Source organism: Dryobates pubescens, chromosome 33 (genome assembly GCF_014839835.1).
Source record: "Dryobates pubescens isolate bDryPub1 chromosome 33, bDryPub1.pri, whole genome shotgun sequence".
Classification (NCBI taxonomy): Eukaryota; Metazoa; Chordata; class Aves; order Piciformes; family Picidae; genus Dryobates; species Dryobates pubescens.
In genome coordinates this window covers 6,623,179-6,649,998 of record NC_071644.1, presented here as the reverse complement: position 1 = coordinate 6,649,998, position 26,820 = coordinate 6,623,179, and the positions used below count along the sequence as shown (strand labels likewise).

The following is a 26,820-nucleotide window of genomic DNA, read 5'->3' as shown; positions in this document are numbered from 1 at the left end:
GCTGGAGCTGGGTGCTCGTCTAGCAGCTCTCTATCTCTCTTCCCCTCTGCTGCAGGGCTGCTTGCTGCTTCCTCAGATAAGAGCAGCCAGGTGGCTGGTGGCTTTGTTTCAGGGCTGGGCTGAGGAGTGAGCTCTCCTGTGCAGGAAGCATTTCCCACCCCAGGCACCTCTCCCAGCCCCCAGCTGCATTCCTGGGCAGTGAGGCTGCCTGCAAACAATGGCACCGAGATAGTGTCCCTCTGGGGGGCCTGCTGACCTAACCCTGCTGAGCAGGGACCCCTTCTGCACAGCCTGGCCTTTGGCTCTGGCAGCTCCCTGGGTGGCTTTCCTCTGCCTCTGCTGGTGTCCAGAGAAGGGCAAGGGAGCTGGAGAAAGGTCTGGAGAGCAGGGCTGAGGAGCAGCTGAGGGAGCTGGGGGTGTTCAGCCTGGAGAGGAGGAGGCTGAGAGGAGACCTCAGCTCCTGCTTGGAGCCAGGTGGGGGTTGGTCTCTTCCCCCAAGTAACTGGCAACAGGACAGGAGGAAATGGCTCTGGTGCTGCAGGGAGCAGAGGGTTGGTCTCTTCCCCCCAGTACCAAGTGATAGACCAAGAGGAAATGGCTCTGATGCTGTAGGGAGCAGAGGGTTGGTCTCTTCCCCCCAGTACCAAGTGATAGACCAAGAGGAAATGGCTCTGGTGCTGCAGGGAGGTGAGGGTTGGTCTCTTCTCCCCAGTACCAAGTGATAGACCAAGAGGAAATGGCTCTGGTGCTGCAGGGAGCTGAGGGCTGGTCTCTTCCCCCCAGTACCAAGTGATAGACCAAGAGGAAATGGCTCTGGTGCTGCAGGGAGCTGAGGGTTGGTCTCTTCCTCCCAGCATCAAGTGATCAAGATGAGGAGATGAGGCTGAATCCCTTCCTCCTGCCCCAGGGGAAGTGATCAAGATGAGGAGATGAGGCTGAATCCTTTCCTCCTCCCTCTGTGCTGCACAGAAAGGACAAACCTCTGTCACATCCTGACTTACTTGGCAGGGGTGAGCTGGAAGGGTCAGAGTGCTCTGCAGCCAGCTGGAAGGGCTGGGCTTGAGGATGCTGATGAGACTGCAGCATCACTCCAAGGAGGAGAAGTCTGAGAGCCCTGGGACTGTTTAGGCTGGAGAAGAGCAGCCTGAGAGGGGTCAGGGCATACAAATAGCTGCAGGGTGGAGGTCATGAGGAGGGGGAGAGACTCTTCAGTGAGAGCTCAAGGGGCAGCCTAGGAGATGCCACTTGAACTTAAGGAGAACCTCCTTTGGTGAGAGGGTGCTGGAGCCCTGGAGCAGGGCTGCCCAGAGAGGTGGTGGAGCCTCCTTCCAAAGCCACCTGGACACTGTGCTCCTGGGCAGGCTGCTGTGGGTAGCTGTGTGCCAGCAGGGAGGGTTGGGCTCAGCCTCCAGAGGTCCCTTCCAGCTCCTGCAGTCCTTAAACATGCAGGGAAGGCACAGGGCAGCCCCAGCTCCTTCCCCAGCCTTTGCCCCCCTTTCCCTGCCCCAGCCTGAGCGTGCTCTGTTTGCATAACCTGTTGTGGCATGTGCCCTGGTCAGGTGGATTATGTGCTGTGCCAGCCTGGAATGCCAGCTATGCATCCCCTCAGCTCCCCTGGACACAGAGGCAGACACCCCTGGGAAGCACCCAGCAGCACTGCTGCCTCTCAGAGAGGATTTGGGGCGGTGGAAGCATGGGAGAGGGGAATGCTTGGGAAGCAGCTCCTCTGCCAGGCTGGGGAAGGTGCTGGGCTCGGTGGTTAGGGGGTGAGGCTGCTGGAAAGCAGCAGCAGCAGCAGCAGCATCCCTGCCTCGCTGGAGGCTTCTTGTGTGAACTTGCTTGGGTGCTGGGAGGCTGGGAGCTGCTGCTCCTCTCCCTCCCTGCAGCGTGGGAGGCTGTGGGGTGGGGAGCTGCAGAGGAGCTGGGCATGCAGAGGGCCTGTGGAGCTCCAGCTCTGCTCTGGGAATGGAACAGCTTGCCCAGAGAGGTGGGGGAGGCCCCATGGATGGAGAGACTCGAGGGCAAACAACCTGATCTCAAGAGGGAAAGACTAGAGAGAGGCCAACAAGGGCTGCAAGGGTGAGGGAAGGACTTGCAGTGCTTCTGGACTCTGCCCTGCTGAGGCCACATCTGGAGCACTGGGGCCAGACCTGGGCTCCCCAGTTCAAAAGGGACAGGGAACTGCTGGAGGGAGCCCAGTGGAGGCTGCAAGGATGCTGAGGGGCCTGGAGCAGCTCTGTGAGGAGCAAAGGCTGAGAGCCCCTGGGGCTGTTGAGCCTGGAGAGCAGCCCCAGAGGGGAGCTGAGCAATGCTTCCAGAGACCTGAAGGGTGGGGGGCAAGCAAAAAGGGGCAAGGCCCTTCTCAGTGGGGCCCAGGGGGAGCACAAGGGCCAAGAGGTACAAACTGAGGCTTCACCTCCACACCAGAATAAACCTTTCCTGTGAAGGTGCCCTTGGAGCAGGCTTCCCAGAGAGGTTGTGGAGTCTCCTCTGGAGAGCTTCCAGCCCCCCCTGGCCACTCTGCCCTTGGGCAGCCTCCTCTGACTGACCCTGCTTCAGCAGAGGGGTTGGGCTGGAGGGCAACAGAGCTGGGGAGGGGTCTGGAGCACAGCCCTGGGAGGAGAGGCTGAGGGAGCTGGGGTTGCTTAGCCTGCAGAAGAGGAGGCTCAGGGGAGACCTTCTTGCTCTCTTCAACTCCCTGAAGGGAGGCTGTAGCCAGGTGGGGGTTGGGCTCTTCTCCCAGGCAAGCAGCACCAGAACAAGAGGCCACAGTCTCAAGCTGTGCCAGGGGAGGTTGAGGCTGGAGGTGAGGAAGAAGTTCTTCATAGAAAGAGGAACTGGCCCTTGGGATGTGCTGCCCAGGGAGGTGGTGGAGTCCCCATCCCTGGAGGTGCTCAAGAGGGGCTTGGATGAGGCCCTTGGTGCCATGGTTTAGTTGATCAGATGGTGCTGGGTGAGAGGTTGGACTTGATGATCTCAGAGGTCTCTTCCAACCTGCTTAATTCTATTCTATTCTATCTCCAGAGGCCCCCTCCAGGCCCCCCACCACGCTGGGGTTGTGCCATTCTGCCCCTGCTCACCACGGGGAGGCTTGCACAAGATGACCTTTGAGTCTCCCTTCCAACCTGCTGCACTCTGCCTGGGAGCAAGCCCTTGGTGGTGAAGAGCTGAGCCCTCCTCCAAGAGGGGACTGGATGTGGCACTTGGTGCCATGGTTCAGTAGCCAGGAGGCCCTGGGTGCCAGGTTGGACTTGGTGGTCTCTGAGGTCTTTTCCAACCTTTTTTGATTCTCTGATCCTAAGGGGGCTGCTGCTGCTGCTGCTGCTGCTGCCTGAAGAGCAGGGCACAGTGCCCTGGGTTGCACAGGAGCTGCCTTTCCCCCCTCCCTCCCTGCCTGGGGCAAAGAGGGGATTAATCTCTTTAGGGAGAGAGCTGCTGGGTTACTTTCCACTGCCAGCCTGGCAGGCCTGAGCCAGGCACAGCACTGCACTGTTCTCTGCAGGAAGCTGAGGGGGGAAACTTCTAATCCTGGAGGGAGGAGGAGGGGTGGGAAAGGCTCTTTTCCATCTGAGGCAATGCTGAAGCAGCCTGCTGCAAACCCAGGGTCCTTCGAGCCCAGCCTCAGAGCCAGAAGGGTCCTGGCTCCTGCATGGGACCAAGAGGGCTGAGGGAGCTCATTGCTGTGATGCTCTCAGGGGCAGGGCAGTTCCTCTGGGCAAATCCCACAATCCCATCAGGGCTCCTGCAGGCCTGGAGCCAGGCTTTGTCACTAACCTGTCAGGAGAGGCTGAGGGAGCTGGGGTTGCTTAGCCTGCAGAAGAGGAGGCTCAGGGGAGACCTCATTGCTCTCTGCAACTCCCTGAAGTTGGAGCCAGCTGGGGGTTGGGCTCTTCTCCCAGACAAGCAGCACCAGAACAAGAGGCCACAGTCTCAAGCTGTGCCAGGGGAGGTTTAGGCTGGAGGTGAGGAAAAAGTTCTACCCAGAAAGAGAGATTGTGCTGCCCAGGGAGGTGGTGGAGTCCCCATCCCTGGAGGTGTTTAGGAAGAGCCTGGCTGAGGCCCTCAGTGCCATGGTTTGGTTGATGAGATGGTGCTGGGGGATAGGTTGGGCTTGGTGATCTCAAAGGTCTCTTCCAACCTGGTTAATTCTGTTCTATTCTATCCTAACCTCGAGGGTCTGAGGCATAGATTTAGCTCTCAGAACAAGAGGGCAACAGTTCCACCACCAGAGTGGCCTGGAGATGGTTTCCCTGGGGGATGCTGAAGGAGTATCCCTTGTCATTGATGCACAGGTTGCACCAGGTCAGAAGGGACCCTCCAAGGGCATCTTGTCCAAGCCCCTGCAGTCAGCAGGGGCATCTCCAACTAGAGCAGGCTGCCCAGGGACACAGCAAGGCTGATCTTGAATGTCTCCAGGGATGAGGCCTCCACCACCTCCCTGGGTAACTTGCTTCAGTGTCTCCCCACCCTCATTGTGCAGAACTTCCTCCTGGTGATCAACCTAACTCTGCCCTGCTCTGGTTTCAAACCATTGCCTCTCATCCTATCACTCCAAGCCCTTCTGAACAGCCTTCCTGTAGGATCCCTTCAGATATTGAAATGCAGCTCTGAGGTCTCCCTGGAGCCTTCTCTTCTCCAGGCTGAGCATCCCCAACACCCTTACAGCCTCTGCTGGACTCTCTCCAGCAGTTATAGAATAGAATTAACCAGGTTGGAAAAGACCTTTGAGATCATCAAGTCCAACCTAGCACCCAGCACCATCTGATCAACTAAACCATGGCACCAAGGGCCTCAGCCAGGCTCTTCCTAAACACCTCCAGGGATGGTGACTCCACCACCTCCCTGGGCAGCACATCCCAAGGGCCAATCTCTCTTGCTGGGAAGGATTTCTTCCTAACATCCAGCACAAACCTCCCCTGGCACAGCTTGAGGCTGTGGGAGCCCAGAACTGGACACAATACTCCAGACATGGCCTCAGACAGGAACCAGAGCACAGGCTGTGCCTTCCCAGCAGCCAGGAGGTGATGCAGCAGCCCAGATCCCAGCAGCTGAAGGGGAAACCACTGAGCAGAAGAGCAGCACAGAGCCTGGAAGAGCAGCAGCAGCAGCAGCTCCCCTCCAGCCCAGCAGCCAGCCACGGTCCACCCCTCCAAGTTACTAAGCAGAGCAAACAAAGGCAAAGCAGAACCCACAAGCAGCACATGGCCAGGGCCCAGCACTTGTCACAGCTGCCCAGCTGGCACCACCAAAGAGGTTCACTGCCTGTGCTGCTGCCCCAGGAAGCCCCAGAGAAAGGCAGCAGGCTGTGCCAGAGCGGGGAGGGAGGCCAGAAGCAGCCTTCCCAGCCCAGCAGCCTCCCACAGCAGATTAACATTCCCTAGGAATCTGCCAAACAAATCGACTCTCTCAGCTACTGCCCTGAGCCCCTGGGATGTTTTGCATTGCTACCATGCACAGGGAGGGAGGGAGGCAGGGAGGAAGCAGCCCCTTGTGCTCGGCCCACGCACGCAGCCACAGCCTGCCCTGCGCGGCCCGGGCTGCAGCTGGGGGCAGGCTGCTTCCTGCAGCGCCAGCCCCAGGAGCTGGCTCCAGGAAGCACCAGCACCTCACCCACAGCAAGGCCCTGTGCCAGCCTGGGATGCAGCAGCCCCAGAGGAACCTGCTCCGGCCATGGCCGAGCCTGCTGCGGTGCCCGAGCTGCCCCAGCCCCAGCCGAGCCTGCTGCGGTGCCCGAGCTGCCCCAGCCCCAGCCGAGCCTGCTGCGGTGCCCGAGCTGCCCCAGCCCCAGCCGAGCCTGCTGCGGTGCCCGAGCTGCCCCAGCCCCAGCCGAGCCTGCTGCGGTGCCCGAGCCTGCTGCGGTGCCCGAGCTAGCCACAGCCGAGCCTGCTGCGGTGCCTGAGCCTGCTGCGGTGCCCGAGCTAGCCACAGCCGAGCCTGCTGCGGTGCCTGAGCCTGCTGCGGTGCCCGAGCCTGCTGTGGTGCCCGAGCTGCCCCAGCCCCAGCCGAGCCTGCTGCGGTGCCCGAGCTGCCCCAGCCCCAGCCGAGCCTGCTGCGGTGCCCGAGCCTGCTGCGGTGCCCGAGCTAGCCACAGCCGAGCCTGCTGCGGTGCCCGAGCCTGCTGCGGTGCCCGAGCTAGCCACAGCCGAGCCTGCTGCGGTGCCCGAGCCTGCTGCGGTGCCCGAGCTAGCCACAGCCGAGCCTGCTGCGGTGCCCGAGCCTGCTGCGGTGCCCGAGCTAGCCACAGCCGAGCCTGCTGCGGTGCCCGAGCCTGCTGCGGTGCCCGAGCTGCCCCAGCCCCAGCCGAGCCTGCTGCGGTGCCCGAGCTGCCCCAGCCCCAGCCGAGCCTGCTGCGGTGCCCGAGCTGCCCCAGCCCCAGCCGAGCCTGCTGCGGTGCCCGAGCTGCCCCAGCCGAGCCTGCTGCGGTGCCCGAGCTGCCCCAGCCCCAGCCGAGCCTGCTGCGGTGCCTGAGCCTGCTGCAGGGCTCAACCTGCCCCCCAGCCCAGCCAGCTGCTGCAGTGCCCAAGCCAACCCCCTGGCCAAGCCAGCTGCAGTGCCCAAGCCTGCTGCAGTGCCCAAGCTAGCCACAGCCAAGCCTGCTGCTAGTGCCCAAGCCAGCCACAGCCAAGCCAGCTGCAGTGCCCAAGCCTGCTGCAGGGCCCAACCTGCCCCACAGCCAAGCCAGCTGCAGTGCCCAAGCCAGCCACAGCCAAGCCAGCTGCAGTGCCCAAGCCAGCCCCCGGCCAAGCCAGCTGCAGTGCCCAAGCCAGCCCCTGGCCAAGCCAGCTGCAGTGCCCAAGCCAGCCCCTGGCCAAGCCAGCTGCAGTGCCCAAGCCAGCCCCTGGCCAAGCCAGCTGCAGTGCCCAAGCCAGCCCCCGGCCAAGCCAGCTGCAATGCCCAAGCTAGCCACAGCCAAGCCAGCTGCAGTGCCCAAGCCAGCTGCAGTGCCCAAGCTGCCCCACAGCCAAGCCAGCTGCAGTGCCCAAGCCAGCCCCTGGCCAAGCCAGCTGCAGTGCCCAAGCCAGCTGCAGTGCCCAAGCCAGCTGCAGTGCCCAAGCCAGCTGCAGTGGCCCCGGGCCAGGGCTGCAGAGGGCCCCAGGAGTGTTCAGTGGTGGATTTCTCTCCTCTCACTTGAGTACATTTCACAGCTGCTGGCCAACTCTCACCCCCCTGAGACGGAGGTGTTGATGCTGTTCTCATTATCTCCAACTGGAAGCGGAGCCAAGAGGAGGAGGGAAGGGAAGGAACAGAAACCCTTCTTTAAGAAGGAACCCACACACTAACCCTCTGCCAGCCCCTTCCCCTGCCTCTCCCAAACACCAGGGGTGGATTCAAAAGGAACAGTTGGAGGGGTGGAGAAAGGCTTCAGAGGGAGAGAGCAGAGCATGGGAAGTGACCACAGCCCCAGTCACCTAACACAGACCCGTGCCAGCAATTTCCTTGCCTGCTGTGTGTGCCCTTCCAGCCCCTGTGAGGAGCCTGAAAAGAGCATTTTGCATGGGCTGGTTTACAAGAACAAAACCCCTCAGTTCTGTGGAGGCAGAGACCTACAAAGGGAAGGGGGAAAAAAAAGAGAGAGAGAGAGAGAACAGAATGAGAGTGAACAGGCAGGAGATAAAATAAAAGGAAGGGACAGTGGCACTTGAAAGGAGAGGCTTTCAAAGCAGCCCCCAGAGGAGAGGAGGGAAAACATGGAAGAGCTGAGGCTGCAGGACTGGAATGTGAATAGTTGACAGGGTTGCCCACCCAGAGGAGAGGTCAGAGGAGAGCTCTGGGGTGGCTGGGACAGGGATTTCAGTAGCAGCTAAGTGACATGTGTCAACACCCTGCAGCAGGTGGAATGCCAGCCAGGGCAGCCAGAGCTTTGTCATGGGCATCTGGAGAGAATCAGGGATTGTTTGGCTTGGGAAAGACCTCTCAGACCATCCAAGTCTAACCATCAACCCAACACCACCATGGCCATGAAACTGTGGCCCCCAAAGTGCCATGGCCACACATTTCTCAGTCACCTCCAGGGGTAGGGACTCCACCACCTCCCTGGGCAGCCTGTTCCAATCCCTGACCACTCAGATGGAAGAGAGCTGCAGAAGCCTGGACTCTGTCCTCCTAGCAGCCCTCAACATGTGTTGGGCTCCTCCAGCTGCACCCAAAGGTGACCATCCCAGCATCACACACACTCCCTTCCCCCCAACTCCTACCAGAGGGAGCAGCCCCTGGGCAGGAGGACGCAGCAGAGAAGCTGCTGAGCCCTGTGGAAGCACAAGCTCAGCACTGGCCATGACAGCTTCCAGCAGCCTGGGAGGCTGGCAGGTGGTCCAGAAAGGATTTGGGATGGCTGCTGTGTGTGCACACAAAGGGTCAGAGCTCAGCTTTAGCTTCTCCTAAGGAGGAGGTGGAGTCCCACCCATGCACTGCCCTCCAGACAGGCACATCCCCAAAGGCTTAAACCCTCCCCCAGCTCTTGGTTTCTGGGGCTTCCTTTCCCTGCCACCTGAGGTCACACCACAGCAGCTCACAGAGCCACTGAATTGTTTCAGCTGGCACAGACCTCCAGGATCATCCAGTCCAAGCATCAACCCAACACCTCCATGGCCACCAAACCATGGCCCCAAGGGCCATGGCCACAGGGTTTCTTTGGACACCTCCAAGGATGGGGGACTCCAGCACCTCCCTGGGCAGCCTCTCCCACTCCTGGAGGAAAGGAATTGCTTCTAGTACCCAAAGCAGTTAAAGTGCAATGCAAGAGTGCCCAAGCAAGGCACTGCCCATGAGGAGCTCTGGGTTCTCATTAACCAGAGGCCTAACAAAGCTTTCATCTGAACTTCCTTCCACCCAGCCAGCTCAGAGTGGAGTCAGCACACAGCCCCTCCCAGACCATACACACACAAAAAAACAACCCCTTGATTTCCTTCAAGAGCTGTTGGGATCAAAGTGAAACATGAGACACACAAGGAGGAGAAAGAGCTCTTGGGGATTAGTCAGCTGTTGAGCTGCTCCATGGAACTGTCAGCAAGGAGAGGAGAGCACTGCTGCACCTAGCATGGAGCACGCCAGTGGTGTGCCCTGGGGAGCTCCAGCACAGCCACTCCAGGCCTCTCCGTGCAGGGCCAGCATCCAAGGCACAAACACAGCCAGGCTGGGGCTTAGCAGCTTCACAGAGTCACTGTGGGTGGCAAAGACCTCTCAGGGAAACTCCAAGCATCAGCCCAACACATCCCCATGGCCACTGAACTCTGTCCCCAGGTGCCATGGCCACAGGGTTCTTGAACACCTCCAGGGATGGGGACTCCACCACCTCCTAGTTCCAGCCCCTGACCACTCCTGCAGCAATGAAATTGTGCCAGAGCTCCAACCTAGACCTCCTCTGGTGCAACCTGAGTCTGTCTCCTCTTCTTCTATCACTTGATACCAGGGAGAAGAGAGCAAGCCCACCTCACTCCAACCTCCTTTCAGGGAGCTGTGGAGAGCCAGGTGGTCTCCCCTCAGACCAGACATCCTGAAGAACAAGAGGAAATCCTCTCCTGGTGGCACACAGCACTGCACCCTGCTTGGGACCAGCTCCTTTTCCACGCATTGCCCCACAGAGGCACCAGAGCAAACCTCCTCCTTCAGCCAGGGAGCTGATCCCAGCCTCCTGAGCAAGCTCCAGAGCCCCTCTCCCCCTGCCCCAGGCACCCTCAGCGCTGAGCCAGGCTGCAGAGCTTAGCTCAGGTCCTACACTTCCTCCATCCCACACTTTCCTCTGAGTCTCTGGCTTGGACCACAGCTGCTGAAAAGCATTTTATACCCCAGTTAGGCACAATCAAACCCATGCTGCTTCCACTCTACAGCCTGAGCTGCTCAAGAGAGGGGTGGCCTGGTTTGAATTGCCCTCCTGGACAGGAAAGCTTTTGAGGGCTAGGATTTTTCCCAAGCTGCAGCAAGAGGAGAGGCAGATCCTCACAAACATGGATGTTTTTCCACTCAGCTGCCACCATTCCTCCAATTCCTCCTGCAAAAGCACTCAGAAGTTTGTTTTTCAAAGGCCAAGTGCAGCAGAGAGCAGAGCTTTGCTTTGAAGCCTCCTGTGAGGAGCTGATGGGAAGCAAGTCCTGCAGCTAACTTCACAAGGCTCAGAGCTCAGCAAGGCTTCCCAGGGTGGCAGGAGCAGGTTCTCAGGGGCTGCTTTTGCATGGCCTCCCACAGACCAGCTGCACTGGGTGAGCTGAGAGGGACTTTCAGAGAGCTCAGGAGGGGCCTGAGCTTTGGGTAGGGCTGGAGGGAAGTCAAAGCCTGGGGGGAGCCAGTTTGCTCCCATGCTCTCCAGCCTAGCACCCAGCATGTGGGATGCTCACACAACCACCACGTGCTTCCAAGATGAGAGAGTCACAGAATCAATAGGGTTGGAAGAGGCCTCAAAGATCATCAGGTCCAACCTGTCACCCAACACCTCCTGACTACTAAACCAGAAGAAATGCAAGTCCTTGACACAGCTGCCAAAAGCAGACTCCCTGCATCTCCCTCCAGCAACACTTCTTGACCTACCTGAGCCACGAGGAACTCAAGGTGGCCTTGGCTTTGCCACTTCTCAGCCCCACAGCTGGACAGCCCCCATCAGCTTGGAGGAATCAGGCCCAGCACACGTGGCAAGTGGTCTGCAGGGTGTTTTCCAGCCCTCCCAAGCCCTGAGTCACCAACCAGCCTGGTCCTGTCTCTTCATGCCACCAGCATCCTGCTGTGCCTTTGGGAAGAGCACTCTAATTAGAGGAAGCAAAGCTATGGAGCAAGTGATCCTCAGAGCAGAGAGGAGCCCCAGATAGAATCATCAGCTGCCTGGCATCAGGAAAGGTTACCATAGCAGAGAGGGGAGATAAACCTACCTATAGCTGCATGGACCTGCAGGTTCAGCAGATGGGAAAGAGGGAGTTGAGACATGCCCAGCTTTGGCAGCTTCAGCTCCCTTGCACAACAGCATGGGAGGGACACCAAGCCAGCTGCAGCAGAGGACATGCTTACAGCCAGGCACCTCCACTGCAGCCTGCTGCAGGCCAGCACCTCACACCTCCCCTCTCCTGGCAGCAGTGACAGCCCCAGCACCACCCCAACCCTCTGCAAGGCTGCAACAGCCTGCCCAGGGAGGTGGTGGAAGCCTCATCCCTGGAGACATTCAAGGTCAGGCTTGATGGGGCCCTGAGCAACCTGGTCTAGCTGGGGATGTCCCTGCTGATTGCAGAGGGGGTTGGACAGGATGACCTTTGGGTGTGAGCTGAGGTGTCTGAGCTAGGTGGACCTTTGAAGGTCCCTTCCAACCCAAGCCATAATATCAGGAGGGAAACTAAAGCTTTCATCACCTTCCAGGAGCCTTGCAGGACAACCTCCCTTACCACCCAGCTCAGACACCTCAGCTCACACCCAAAGCTGCCAAAGGCCACAGCAGACTAATGAAGATGGAATTCTTCCTCAGGTTTAACCAAACCAGGCTTGCATCTGTCCCCCTTCCTCCTCCCTCCCTTCCACTAGCTGCAAGGAAGGAGCAGAACTGATACCTGATAGAAGATAGTGGTAGAAATGGAGCCACAGAATGGGTTGGGTTGGAAGGGACCTCCAAAGCTCACCCAGTCCAACCCTCCTGCACTCAGCAGGGACATCCTCCACTGGATCAGGTTGCTCAGAGCCCTGTCCAGCCTCACCTTGAGTATCTCCAGGGATGGAGCCCCAACCACCTCCCTGGGCAACCTGTTGCAGTGTTCCAGCAGCCTCCTGCTGCAGAACTTGTTCCTAGCACCCAATCCAAATCTGCTCTGCTCTCATTCCAAGCCATTGCCCCTGGTCCTGTCCCTGCAGGCCTTTGCAAACAGTCCCTCTGCAGCCTTCTTACAGCCCCCTGGAAAGCTGCTCTGAGGTCTCCCCAGAGCCTTCTCTTCTCCAGGCTGAGCACAGATAAAGGTAGACACAGAAATGCACAGCCAGAAAGCCAGCAGTGTCTCTCCTGCTTACCAAACCCACTCAGGGAGGGTTCCTCTCCTAAGCCCCTTGGCTGAACCAACTCTCTTCCAGCCTCCCAGCCCAAGGCTTGGGTCATTTCCCTCTGACAGCATTCCCAGCTGGGAAAAAAAAAGGGGTTATGGCCTCTCTGCTGCTCACCCAAGGGCAGGAGGCAGCCAAGCTGCATGTTTATTTGTTGTCTGTGCAGGATCCCTGCATTCCTTCCAGTGTTTACTCATCTGCTCTCAGGACATGCTGGGACCCCCAGCAAAAGGCCTTTTGGGGCACCACATTTCCCCCACGAGCTCAAGGCTCTTGCTGGAGCACAGGACAAGAAGAAAGGGAGGAGAGAGGAGCCAGCAACTGCCAGAAGGATGTTTTCAATGGAGGAGGAGGAGGAGATGATCAACTCTCTCTATCCAGATGTGCTCTCTAGAGAGGCTCATCTCCACACCTGGAGGTCTAAAGAGCACATCTGGGCTCTTCCCAACATATTAACTCTTCCCAACAGGGAGCAGACACAAAGATTCTAAAGAGATGGATGTGGAAGGGATCTGGGGCTTCATCCTAACAGAGGAGGACAACTCATAGCTCCTCAAATCACTGCCCAGCCTGGTCCTGACCTGGCTACACCTTAGCTAAGTGAACTTCACCCCCAGGCAGGTCTCAGCTATGACAACAGAGGAGGACATCCTAAAGCTCCTCAAATCACTGCTCAGCCTGGTCCTGAGCTGGCTACACCTTAGCTAAGTGAATTTTACCCCCAGGCAGGTCTCAGCTATGACAACAGAGGAGGACATCCTAAAGCTCCTCAAATCACTGCTCAGCCTGGTCCTGACCTGGCTACACCTTAGCTAAGTGAATTTTACCCCCAGGCAGGTCTCAGCTGGCTTCTCAGATCCCTGCAGGAGTCTGCAAGGAGGGAAATAAGGAAGTTCTGAGAGGAAACTGAAGGTGGCTACCATGAAGGACAGGCCTTCATCACAGCACTAACTCATCAGCTCTCAGCCTAAAGGAGGAATCCAGCTCAGGGTGTGAGGAGCCTAAACTCCTTGGTTAGTGCCAACCACACCCCTGTGGTAGGAGAGGACTTGCAATGAGGATGCTCCCAACCACACCAGACTGAGAACCTGCATCCAATTTGGAGGAAAAAAAGATGACACCACCACAAACCACTTTCCTTTGGCTGTATCTTGCTTGCAATCCCTGCCTCTGCCAACCAGGTCAATGCCAGGCACTCTCCCTGTGACCCTACCTCAGCCACATCCCAGAGGTCATCACCAGACCATTTGCCAATCAATCATTGATAAGCTAAGAGCAGAGAGCAGCCAACTAAGCCCACAGGGAGCCACTTCTTGGCTGGACCTTGCTTGCAGCCCCCTGCCTCTGCCAGCCAGGTCAACGCCAGTCCCTCTCCCCACAACCAACAGGTCCACAGAGCACCATGACCCTACCCCAGCCACACCCCAGAGCTCATCACCAGCCCCTTTACCAATCAATCACTGACAAGCTAAGGGCAGAGAGCAGCCAACTAAGCCCACAGGGAGTCAGGTCCTGCTCCTTCTCCAGCAGACTGAGAACCTGCATCAAAATCTGGAGCAAACAAAAGATGGCAACACCACAAACTACTTCTCCTTGTGGCTGGACCTTGCTTGCAACCCCTGCCTCTGCCAGCCAGGTCAACACCAGTCCCTCTCCCCACAACCAGCAGGTCCACAGAGCGCCATGACCCTACCCCAGCCACATCCTGGAGCTCATCACCAAACCCTTTGCCAATCAGTCACTGACAAGCTAAGAGCAGAGAGCAGCCAACTAAGCCCACAGGGAGCCACTTCTCCTTGGCTGGACCTTGCTTGCAAGCCCTACCTCTGCCAGCCAGGTCAACGCCAGTCCCTCTCCCCACATCCAGAGTCAACGCCAGTCCCTCTCCCCACATCCAGCAGGTCCACAGAGCGCCATGACCCTACCCCAGCCACATCACTGACAAGCTAAGAGCAGAGGGCGGCCAACTAAGCCCACAGGGAGCCACTTCTCTTTGTGGCTGGATTTTGCTTGCAAGCCCTACCTCTGCCAGCCAGGTCAACGCCAGTCCCTCTCCCCACATCCAGCAGGTCCACAGAGCACCATGACCCTACCCCAGCCACATCCCGGAGCTCATCACTAGCCCCTTCGCCAATCACTCACTGACAAGCCAAGAGCAGAGAGCAGCCAACTAAGCCCACAGGGAGCCACTTCTCCTTGGCTGAACCTTGCTTGCAAGCCCTACCTCTGCCAGCCAGGTCAACGCCAGTCCCTCTCCCCACAACCAAAGTCAACGCCGGTCCCTCTCCCCACATCCAGCAGGTCCACAGAGCACCATGACCCTACCCCAGCCACACCCCAGAGCTCATCACCAGCCCCTTCGCCAACCACTCATCGACAAGCCAAGAGCAGAGAGCAGCCAAGGCCGTGTGTGGCACCCTCAGGGCAGCACCCCCGGGGAGCCAGGTCCTCCTCTCCCTGCTGCCGCGGCCTCACCTTCCACGCAGTGCTCCACCTCCTCCAGGTTGCGCAGCGTAATCCGCATGAGGCTGGAGTTGAGCATCAGCTCGTTGCGGTGCGCCGGCCACAGGTACTGGGGGGCAGGGTTGACGAAGAAGATCCTGGTGTCCCCCGTGGAGACCTGGTTGTCGCAGATCAGGGGGTCCCCGAAGCCGCCGATCACCACCTTGTTGCCGCCGTCCAGCAGGATGTGGTGGGTGACGATGTCTTTGCCTTTCAGGTAGCGCCAGACCCGCACCTGGGAGGGGAGGGAGGGAGGAATAGAACAGAATAAACCAGGTTGGAAGAGACCTTCAAGATCATCACGTCCAACCCATCAACCAATCCAACACCACCCAAACAACTAACCCATGGCACCAAGCAGCCCATCAAGTCTCCTCCTGAACACCTCCAATGAGGGCGACTCCACCACCTCCCCCGGCAGCCCATCCCAATGGGCAATCACTCTCTCTGTATAGAACTTCTTCCTAACATCCAACCTGAACCTCCCCTGGCACAGCCTGAGACTGTGTCCTCTTGTTCTGGTGCTGGCTGCCTGGGAGAAGAGACCAACATCCATCTGTCTGCAACCTCCCTTCAGGTAGTTGTAGAGAGTGATAAGGTCACCCCTGAGCCTCCTCTTCTGCAGGCTAAGCAACCCCAGCTCCCTCAGCCTCTCCTCATAGGGCTTGTGTTCCAAACCCCTCACCTCTCTGGACTCGTTCCAGCAAGTCAACCTCCTTCCTAAACTGAGGAGCCCAGAACTGGACACAATACTCGAGGTGCAGCCTAACCAGTGCAGTGTGCAGGGGCAGAATGACCTCCCTGCTCCTGCTGGCCACACTGTTCTTGATGCAGGCCAGGATGCCATTGGCCCTCTTGGCCGCCTGGGCACACTGCAGGCTCATGTTCAGCCTGCCATCAACCAGTACCCCCAGGTCCCTCTCCACCTGGCTGCTCTCAGCCACTCTGACCCCAGCCTGTAGCACTGCCTGGGGTTGTTGTGGCCAATGTGCAGAACCCAGCACTTGGATGTGTTGAATCTCCTGCCCTTGGCCTCTGCCCATCTGCCCAGCCTGTGGAGGTCCCTCTGCAGAGCCTCTCTACCCTCCAGCAGATCAACTCCTGCCCCCAGGAAGGGCAGAGCTCAATGTGGTGGTGAGAGAAAGTTCAGCTCTGCCCCTCCACCCCCACAAAGAAACCACAGCTAACTCAGAGAAGCAGAGATGAAATGCAGTGAATACATACACAATATACAATATTTACAGTGTATACAGAAATACACAGCAAAGAAAGCAATACAGAACAAAACTCCCTCCTCCAGCAAGAGGAGGGTCTCCCCCCCTGTCCCCCCACCTCCCTTTTTTCCCCCCAAAAGGGTTAGAGAGAGGGAAAAGGTAATTATTAAGGGGGGAAACTCTGTTAGCTCAGAGTGCATGCAAGGATTAGTTTTTCTTATCTGTTAGTCAAGGTTAGGTCCTGCAGCTGCTGCTCAGAAGCAGACAGGCAGAACTGAAAGAACAAAACTAGCCGAGATTCAAACTGAACTAAAACTTACAGTTGCATTCTACTGATGAAATTCAGTTAGAATATCAATGTTTTCATTGCCTTCACCAAAACATTCAGCCAGAGTGTTCCAACACTGTCCCTTTCTTAAAGGCACAGCCTCAAACGGTCACAATCCACCCCTTCCAAACAATTCCATTGGCTGCTCGTACTGCCCATCCAATCTAAAACAATATCTACAGTAAAGCTCATAGTCCATTCTGGCTATCCTCAGGTGTAGATGATTCAGAAGTCCAAGAAAATGGAAAACAGTTTGCTTCTTTGCAGACAAAGCAAAGAAAAGGGCAACAGGGACACAGGGACTCTCAGTTGACTCAGCAACTGTCCCTTTCTTAAAGGCACAGCCTCAAACGGTCACAATCCACCCCTTCCAAACAATTCCATTGGCTGCTCGTACTGCCCATCCAATCTAAAACAGTATCTACAGTAAAGTTCATAGTCCATTCTGGCTATCCTCAGGTGTAGATGATTCAGAAGTCCAAGAAAATGGAAAACAGTTTGCTTCTTTGCAGACAAAGCAAAGAAAAGGGCAACAGGGACACAGGGACTCTCAGTTGACTCAGCAACTGTCCCTTTCTTAAAGGCACAGCCTCAAACGGTCACAATCCACCCCTTCCAAACAATTCCATTGGCTGCTCGTACTGCCCATCCAATCTAAAACAGTATCTACAGTAAAGTTCATAGTCCATTCTGGCTATCCTCAGGTGTAGATGATCCAGAAGTCCAAGAAAATGGAAAACAGTTTGCTTCTTTGCAGACAAAGCAAAGAAAAGGGCAACAGGGACACAGGGACTCTCAGTTGACTCAGCAACTGTCCCTTTCTTAAAGGCACAGCCTCAAACGGTCACAATCCACCCCTTCCAAACCATTTCATTGGCTGCTCGTACCGCCCATTCAATCTAAAACAATAGCTACAGCTGGTAAGTAAAGTTCATCATCCATTCCAGCCATCCTCAGGTGTAGATGATTCAGAAGTCCAAGAAAATGGAAAACAGTTTGTCTCTTCACAGACAAAGCAAACAAAAGGGGAACAGGGACACGGGGACTCTCAGTTGACTCAGCAACTGTCCCTTTCTTAAAGGCACAGCCTAAAAGGGTCACAATCAGGCACCGGCCACGCAGAGCTGGGAGCTCTCTCCAGCCCAGTTTGATCTCTTGGCAGCTTGGTGCTGCAGGCCAGGCAAAGCCCTTCCAGCAGAGCAGATTTCCTGCAGCATCCCTCCCATGCTTTGGGGTGTGGGCAAAAAAAAAAAAAAGGGCTAAAAATTAGTGAGATATAGAGAGTATAATGGTTTGTATAGCTTATATTCATTACAGATATAGGAAAAGAAAAAGAAGAAGGAGAAGAAAAGGAAGAGTGCAAGAGTGGTCAGGGGTTGGAACAGGCTGCAAGGGAGGTGGTGGAGTCCCCATCCCTGGAGGTGTTCGAGAAACCTGTGGCCATGGCCCTTTGGGACATGGTTCTGTGGGAATGGAATGGAATGGACCTTCAAGATCATCCAGTCCAACCTATCACCCAACACCATCTGATCAACTCAACCATGGCACCAAGTGCCTCATCCAGGCTCTTCCTAAACACCTCCAGGGATGGGGACTCCACCACCTACCTGGGCAGCACATCCCAAGGGCCAATCTCTCATTCTGGGCAGAACTTTCTCCTCACCTCCAGCCTAAACCTCCCCTGGCACAGCTTGAGACTGTGGCCTCTTGTTCTGGTGCTGCTTGCCTGGGAGAAGAGACCAACCCCCACCTGGCTCCAACCTCCCTTCAGGGAGTTGGAGAGAGCAAGAAGGTCTCCCCTGAGCCTCCTCTTCTGCAGGCTAAGCAACCCCAGCTCCCTCAGCCTCTCCTCCCAGGGCTTGTGGGGTCAATGCTTGGGACCTGATGACCTTAAGAGATCTTTTTCCAACCTTAATAACCCTGTGATTCTGTTCTGTGAGCTGTGGCCCCATCCCCTGCAGACCCAACCCGTGGGGGCCAAGCCTCCGTTCAAGCCCTATCAAGGGCAGCATCCAAGGCCTGAGCCTTGCCAGAGGAATTCCCCTTCTAATCCCAGGCAGCTTCATTCAAGGTGACAGGCACCAGCTGGTAAAGTTCTCCCAGAGACATCCTCCCTGACAACAACACACAAAGTCTCAGGGGTGAAATGTAGGAAGGAAGAAGAAAACACTTCTGAATAAAAAGGAGCTTTGAAGGGAGCATTAAATGGCTGCAAGGTCCCAGCTGGGGAGGGCTGCAGAACTCAGGAGGACACCTCCCATCCCTGGGGGAGGCTCTGAGCAGTGGCACAGGAGGTGTAAAGCAGGGGCAGGAGGGGGGGGGGGGGGGTTTGGGGAGTGAAAGAAGGCAGTCTGGTGGCTCTGGCAAGGCACTGGTACCTGGCAGGGGATGAAAGGCAGAGCAGGTACCACCTCCACGTGGACATGGCAAAAGCAACTCATAGAATCAATAAGGGTGGAAAAGACCTCAAAGATCGTCAAGTCCAATGTTCCTAGCAAGGACTGAAGAAGAACTTTGCCATAGCAGCATGGAGGATTGGGCAGCAGGAGCCCCTTCCCCTGGCCACACCACTTGGTCCTGCTCTCCCCCTCCCACTGCCTCTCTTCTAGAGCAGCCTCCCTGCATCTCACATGCTGGGATTTTGTGACCTCACTGCTGGCTCATCCCCCTGCCCAAAAAAGGTGACATCTGCACTCAGCTGCAAGCCAACCTCCCCCCAGTTCCATGCTCTCCACTGCAAGCTGCCTAAACAGAAAGGCCTGCAGAGAGGAGAAGCAGCAATAACTCTCTAGTGCACATGGGACACCAGACTGCCTTACGGAACCACAGAATGATGGGGGCTGGGATCTGGAGATCATCCAAGTCCAACCCCTCTGCTAAAGCAGGGCACCCACAGCAGCTTGCCCAGCATCACACTGTCCAGGTGGGGGTTGGAATCACTCCAGGGAAAGGGACTCCACCACCCCTCTGGGCAGCCTGCTCCAGGGCTTTGCCATCCTCACAGTAAGGTTTTTCCCTCACACTGAGGCAGAACTTCTGTGTTCCAGTTTGTGCCCACTGCCCCTGGTCCTACCACTGAGCACCAGTGAAAAGGGACTGGCCCCATCCCCTTGACACCCACCCTCCCTGAAGGGATTTATACACTGATCAGATCCCCTCTCAGCCTTCTCCTCCCCAGGCTAAGCAGCCCCAGGGCTCTCAGCCTTTCCTCCTCACAGAGCTGTTCTGTTCCATTAATCATTCTTGTGGCCTCCACTGGACTCTCTCCAGTAGTTCTCGGTCTCTCTTGACCTGGGGAGCCCTGACCTGGAGGTTTTTAAGGCCAGGCTGGAGGTGGCTCTGAGCAACCCACTCTAATGTGAGGTGTCCCTGCCCATGGCAGGGGGTTGGAACTGGCTGAGCCTTGAGGTCCCTTCCAACCCTAACAATTCTGTGATTCCTGGACCCAGCACTCCAGATGAGACCTCCCTAGGGCAGAGTACATCATGTCCCCATCCACTCCTGACAGGTCAGAACTGCTGCTGCTACAGCGTTATTGCAGGCAAAAGAGGAGACAGAGCAGAGTCAGTGAGCTGCATGCAAGAGGAGCAGCTCCTCAGAGCTGGCAGAGCTTGCAGCCTGGAGCAAAGGTATGGCTGTGAGCTGAGGCATCCCTGGCCTGGCACGCTCAGAACCTGCTTTATCATGCACCCTGCCAGCATCTCCCCTCCTACCACAGCCCCAGTGCTCAACCACCTGCATTCTCCAGCTGTCTCCTCCACCCGAAGACCACGGAGGTCTTAGGCTGATGGTTGGACTTGATCACAACATGTGAGGGGCTGGAAAGGACCTCCAGAGATCACCAAGTCCAACCTCCCTGCCAGAGCAGGATCATGGAATCTAGCACAGGTTGCAGAGGAATGCATCCAGGTGGGGCTTGAAAGTCTCCAGAGAAGAAGACTCCACAACCCCTCTGGGCAGCCTGTTCCAGTGCTCTGTGACCCTCCCAGTGCAGAAGTTCCTCCTCATGTTAAGGTGGAAGCTCCTGTGCTGGAGTTTATATCCATTGCCCCTTAAAGGTCTTTTCCAACCAAAACAACTCCTCTACAAAGACTCTGGAGTTGAGGAGTCTCAGCTGCCACCCAGCTCAGCAGGTCCTGTGATCCAAGGGCTGTATTCCCAGGATGAGTGAGCCCTGGTCTGCATACCCGAGATCAAAAACCACCCCTGGCACAACCAGCACCGTGACAGCTCTGCTGTGGAAGCTGCTCAGGCCTCTGCTGCTCCCAGCTGTGGAGAGGAGAGCTTGTACCCACAGGCTCTCACACTCATTTGTCTGCCAGCATGAGGGCAGCCACCTCCCCCTGGGCCAGTGCTGAGCGGTGCCACAGCAACCCGAGGGCAAGCAGCAACTCACAGGCAGTGACACACAGCCCAAGTCTCTGGGAAGGAGGAAGAGCAGGGGCTGGGGAAGCAAATGCCTTCAAAGGCAGGTGGCTTTCGAAGCACCAACCTCTTTCAGCCCCAGAAGCAGCCTGCTGCAGAAGCTGGCTGCTGGGCTGGGCATTGCCCCGTCAGCAGGAGCTCTTTTCTGGAGAGAGCTGGCAGGCAACCAGCAAGCAGAGGGAGCTTCAGCTGGTGAGGAAGGGTAGCTGTGACAGGCAGCTTTCCTCGCCTCTGATCTCACAGCCATCCCAGCGCCGCCACAGACATCTGCTCCACCACGTGCAGCTGGTGCCGCAGGAGGCAACCCCCCTTCAAAAGGGAGCCGGTCCCGGGGCCACCTGCCAGCCTGGCACCTCAGGTGAGGCCAGGAGCCCGGGTGCTAAGAGCACAGCTTGCAGAGCTTTAGCACAAGCCCTTCCCCGCCCGGGACCAGCTGTTCCTCCAGCATTTCGCATCAGCCCAGCTCCCTCTGCTCCTGCTCGCAGTCAAGTCAAGACACCTCCCTGCAGCCCCACCAGCCCCAGCTCCTCCTCCTCCTCCTTCGGCAGCAGCCTGCAGCCCGCAGGGCAGGCGCTCGCTGCGTGGAGGTGAGGTGAAGACAACCAGGGCAAACCCCCCAGGAACGGAGAGGAGACAAAAGGGGGAGAAGAGGGGAGGGGGAATCCTGGAGACAGAGAGCAGAGCTTGGGGCTTGTGCTGGAGGTAGCAGTTGGGCATTTTCACAGCTAGGTCTAAGGAGGGGGGGGGGGGGGGGAGGGGGGGAAGGCTAAAGCCTCCCCCTTCTTGTGAGGCAGATGGTAATTGGAGTTAATTAGCACGGCTGCTCCAGTCATACACCTCAGAGCCAGGCCGCAGCAACATCAGAGTCCAGCGGCCTTCATCCCCACCCTTACCCTCGGTAATGAATGGACGGGAAGGCACCAAAGAGCCAGCAATTACCTGTAGGGCATCCCATTCATCAGCGCACACAATTAAGGACTTGGTCACCGGTGACTCACCGGCGGCTGCCGCTGCAGCGAGGAGATCGGGGGAGAAAAGGAAGGGAGGGAGGGAGAGAGAGTCAACCAACTCCCAGAAAGAAAGGGCTGGAAGCTAATTCCAAGCGGTCCCTTCTCTGCAGCAGCCTCCCTCAGCGCTGAGCACATAAACCCCCGGATTAAGGCCGTTTCACAAGGCTCCTGGCAGATGCAAGGAGCAGCCAAAACTTGAAGCAGAGATCCTTGCAAGGACCTTTCTGCCATGGGGTTGGGGGGGGGGGGGGGAATGGGACCACCTGGACTGGCAACGTGCAGTGCCCAAGAGGATTCCTGCCAGGAGGATGCTCTGGGAAAGGCCAACCTTGGGGCTGCAAAGACAAATGAGAAGTCAGAGCGTGGTCTCCTCAAAGAGGAGAGGGAGAGATGTCACTCTGGACACGGGAGTGAAAAGGGTCACCACCAGATGTGGGCAGTTTGAGATGCAAGGTGCTGGTCAGATGCAGCCCCAACCCTGCAGCTTCAGAAGCAGCCCTGCCAAACCCTCCCCTCCTGATTGCACATCATCCCTCTCCCCTTGCTTGTCACTCTCTGCCCCTCCCTGCCAGAAGCCAGCTGCTCTTTCCCCAGGAGCAAGCACAGCACCAAACCCACCTCCCCCCAGCAACTTCTCCATCCCACCCTGGCTGGAGAACAGCCTCCCTGACCCCCCCCCCCAAAACCCGAGGTCTATTGTTTGGAGCAGGATCCACATCCTTTTCAGCACTTCCTACAGCACATATAGATCCTGCCCTATAAATAGGGGCTCCCTTCATAAATACCAGGTCAGCCCAGAAAGAGGCACAGCAGAGGACCCAAAAGCAGGGAGGAACAAAGCCAGCTGGAAGGGGGATGAGCAGCAGCACCCCAGCCTCAGGGAGCAGAGCAAGCCTGAGGCTGCAGTCAGTACAAGCACAGCATCCCAGTTCCCACATCCAACATCAGAGCAGGGCACAGCAGGGGACCCAAAAGCAAGGAGGGACAAAACCAGCTGAAAGGGGGATGAGCAGCAGCACCCCAACCTCGGGGAGCAGAGCAAGCCTGAGGCTGCAGTCAGTACAAGCACAGCATCCCAGTTCCCACATCCAACTCCAGAGCAGGAAGGGACAAAGCCAGCTGGAAGGGGGATGAGCAGCAGCACCCCAACCTCAAGGCATCAGAGCAAGCCTGAGGCTGCAGTCAGTACAAGCACAGCATCCCAGTTCCCACATCCAACCCCAGAGCAGGAAGGGACAAAGCCAGCTGGAAGGGGGATGAACAGCAGCACCCCAGCCTCAAGGGAGCAGAGCAAGCCTGAGGCTGCAGTCAGGACAAGCACAGCATCCCAGTCCCAGGTCCAAGGCCTGGGTGAAGCAGCACATCAGAGTCACTTCCAGGAGCTCTGTCAGCCTGTTCTGCCCTGCTCTTCCTCTCCTCCTTGGCTAGCTGGCTGGCAGCTGTTTACAGGTGTTTATCTCAACACTAATTTCACATTTCTCCCGGGTTGTAACGTTCTTATCTTCCTCCTATCAAAGGCTTCAGCTGGGAGGGCTGAGAGTTTCACCAGGGGAGAACAACACAGGAAGGCAGCAGTCCCATGCCTGCTGCCTCCAGACCACCCAGCACCAACAACACCCAGTGCTGGGTGTGGGCTCTGGGGAGCTCCTACCACACATTTGGCCCTTGCCTCCCCTCTGCAGATAAAGAGGAGCCTGACAAGAGATAACTCTGGTATTTGCAGGTAACCCCAGGGCCTAAGGAACGCTTGTGGAGCATGACAGTGAGGCAGTGAGTGTGTGTCTGCTTCCCACCAACACCCTTCCCCTCCCCAAGATCCCTTCCCTCCCCACCCAGACCCACCAACCCCTTTCCCCTCCCCTCCCTGACCCCTTTCCCCTTCCCTCCACACCCCAACCCCTTTCCCCTCCCCTTCACACCCCAACCCCTTTCCCCTCCCCATCAAGACCCTTCCCCTCTCCACCCCAACCCCTTTCCCCTCCCCACCCTGAACCCTTTCCCTTCCCCACCCTGAACCCTTTCCCTTCCCCAGGGCTTATTCCACCTCCACATGGCACCAGGGTGGATGTGAGAGGAGAGCAGGAGCCAGCAGCCAGGTTTAATGCCCAAAGTGCCCTTTGGGATTCTAGCTGCTTGGGTAAAAAAGGAAGCCACCCAGAGCAAACCAAACTGCAAGCACATCTCTGACCCTGCAGCCCAGCACCAGCAGAGTGTGTCCCCCTAGGGATTTCACTGACTTGGAGAGATCTTAAGAGTGGAACAAACCAACAGCTGCTGCAAAGCTGTGCATTTACAAGTCACAGTTAGGAGAGATTTATTTGCTTTCAGGCCTTTTAAGACACCCCAGAGTGCCAGTCCCCAGCTCCTTGCCCTCCCTGCCCGCCAGCCCCCAGCCCTCCCTGCCCCGCCACCAAGATCTACCTAGGGAAGGCTGCTGGTGTAGGTGAAGGAGCTGAAGAGCTGCTGTCCTGAGACAAAAGTCCCAGCAGAACCGGGAGAGCCACAACGAGATGGGATGGGCACTTCCATCCCGGGCAGGAGGAACAGGAGAGCTTTACCTCCTTTCACTTTCTTTTACGAGACTCTCAAACTGGGAATGTGCCCTCGGGGGGCAGGTTCTGGCCTTCAGCTGCTGCTGTGACACCAATAAACCAGCAGAAGCAAAACCCCACGGCTAAATCCACAGCACTGGGGGTGGCTGAGGGGGGAACCAAGCAGGCGAGGGACCACCCCCACCCCGCCTCCCGTCCCAAGCTGAGCCGCACAAACTGGGTTTGAAATGAAGCCGCCGAGCACCAGAGCAGCTCTCTCCCCACCAGCTCTTCTTCCTTGGACTTGACTGCACCCTTGCAGAGGCAGAGCTGCTGAGCAAGCAGCTATGCCATCGTCACAAGAGCACGGGCAAACCCACTTCTCCTGGCCCCACAAGTCTCGCTGCGATGCTGCGGGATGAAGATGGGGAGCTTTAACTCCAGCCAGACACCTTGCTGTGCCGTCTGCAGGGGGTGGGGGGAGGGAAGAAAGAGCTCTTAGCTGAGCGTTTCTACCTCATCACCAGCCTCTCCCTGGACCACCTTCTGCCTGCTTGCATGCCGATGGCAACCCTTGCCCCCAGCATCTGGTGGGCCGCAGCCACTCGGCCATATGCGCCCCACAAGCTGCCGCAGGACACCGGCTGCTGGCAGCAGCTGATTAGTTTTCCTCCGTGGCACCCGGGACGTGCCAGACACTTTGCAAACAGAAGGGCTTCGGCACTAGCCTGGAGGGTCTGTGATCTCATTTGCGAGCTCGGGGTGCAGATTGCACCGTGCAGCATTATTACGGAGCGTGTTGGAAGGGACCTTGAAGGTCGTCCAGTTCCAACCCCCCCCTGCCATGGGCAGGGACACCTCCCACCAGCCCAGCTTGCTTAAAGCCCCATCCTGGCCTTGAACCCCCCTCCAGGGAAGGCGGCATCCACAATCTCCCCGGGCAACCTGTTCCAGCGCTTCGCCACCCGCGCTGTGAAGAATTTCTTCCTAATCTCCAGCCTAAATCTGCCCTCCTCACGCTTCAATCCATTCCCTCTCCTCCTCTCACAAGCCCTTGTGAGGAAAAAAAATAAAAGAGAGTGCCTGGCATGGGGCAGCGCAGTGGGAACAAGCTGGGAAGCAGCAGGCACCAGCTGGGCAGACAAGAAGCTGTTCAACTACTTTACGGGGCTGAGAGATGCTCCAGCGCTGAGGGCAACACCGTGGTACAGAGTTAACCTTCTCCTGCCCCGCTCTCCAACGCGCTGCCGAGCATCACCCCCAGGCCCTGCCGAGCACCAGCCACGGGCAGCACTTTTTAAGGATGGGGAGGAAAAAGGGGGAGGATGGGGAAGAAGAGTGGGGTGGGGAGGAGGGGGAAATAAGCCGTGTAGCAGCACGTCCTCACAAGTGAGATTCCTGCCCCAGGTTAAAGGAAGGGTTAAGACATCCAGCACGTTTTCTGACAACCAGACGGATGGTATTTCAGGTTGCTCGGTACTTTATACCGTCTCTCAGCTTAAAGGGTGGGGGGAGAAAAAAAAACATAGCCAGGGGCTAGAATGGTAGTTAAACAATAGCTTGAGCTGGAGGAACTCAAGATGCTGCTAAGTAAACAGGGAGCTAGGAGCAGGAGCAGCCAGAGGCTCCGCTCTCACCTTCCCCAGCAGCCCAAAGCCCGGCCGAGCAGAAAGTTGGGAACCAGGCTGCACATCGCAGCAAGGGAGGGAAATGCCCATAAAAAGCAACCTTGCGAGATTCCCCTGGACACAGCTGTGGGAGCTCCAAGCCGGGAAAAGACTCCGCAGTCTAAAAATACCTAATTACACACCAAAGCTCCAGCGCCTACAATACGAACCACATGCGCTCCGCGGAAGGAGCGGCAGTTTAGGGGCTGCAAAGTTTCCCCCCGAAAGCCACCACCCCCCCATCCACCCCCACCCCCTCCCGTAACACCTTTACCTTGCAGGAGTAGGTATGGTGCACAGGGTCCACGTTCATGATCTCCTCCACCGTCCCCGTCAACACCACGTTGGCTTCTTCCTCCCGCCGCTCCAGCTCCCGTTCGGGGCAGCTCCCCTCTCCGCCGCCCATCGTTAGCCCCAGTAACACCAGTAAAACCAGCAAGAGCCGGGGAGCCGCTCTTCTCCCCGTCATGGCCCCCGCCGGGCGAGGCGGCTCAGCCCAGCCCGGTTGCCGGTTCCGGGTACCCGACCGAGCGGGCAGACAAAGCGGCTGCGCTGGCTGCCGTACGGAGAAGGGCTACTTTTGTTCGAGGAGGTGAAAAGGAGGAAAGAAAGAGAGGGAGGGAAGCAGGGAGGGGAGGGGAGAGCAGGGGAGGGGAGAAGGAAGAAAATCCCAAGAGGAGGAGGAGGAGGAGGTGGTGGAGGAGGAGGTGGAGATATCTCTCGCCCGAAACCAGGGCCGGAGAAAAACGCTGGGTCCTTCGCTTTGCCCCTGTAAGAAAGCCCGCAGATTTGCATGCAATCTGAATTGCTGATAAGGAGGGGAGAGAGGGGGGGTAGGGGAGAAGAGAGAGAGAGAGGGAGGAAGGCAGGCAGGGAGCCAGCCCTGCTGCCGGCTCTGATTGCAGCGCTGCCGCGCACGCCCCCCCCAGGAAAGGGAGCTCGCATCAGGTTAATGGATAATCAGCGCGGCAACGTGAGGAGACTTTTAAAGGTGTACGGACGGCTGCCGAGCGGCAGCTGGGGCCCTCCTCCCCCTGCCCACCTCCCACAACCCCCCCGTGATGTCCCCCCGCCTGGATCCCGCATCACGCATCCTGTCCCAGGGGCCCTAGCCTGGATACTGCCACCCTGTTTCCTCTC

The 26,820-nt window shown here is 57.6% G+C and overlaps 1 protein-coding gene across 1 annotated transcript in view; it reads right to left on the bottom strand.

The window, feature by feature from the left end:
• Positions 1–26,506, bottom strand: part of AGRN (agrin) — a 151,892-nt gene extending 125,386 nt beyond the window's left edge. Inside the window, exons 1-2 of the mRNA XM_054175724.1 lie at positions 25,955–26,506; positions 14,479–14,740 (exon numbers count right to left, since the gene is read on the bottom strand). Of these exons, the coding sequence (XP_054031699.1) occupies positions 14,479–14,740; positions 25,955–26,149 (457 nt within the window). The 5' untranslated portion in view covers positions 26,150–26,506. The remainder of the gene's footprint in view (positions 1–14,478; positions 14,741–25,954) is intronic.
• Between the last annotated feature and the right edge of the window lie 314 nt (positions 26,507–26,820).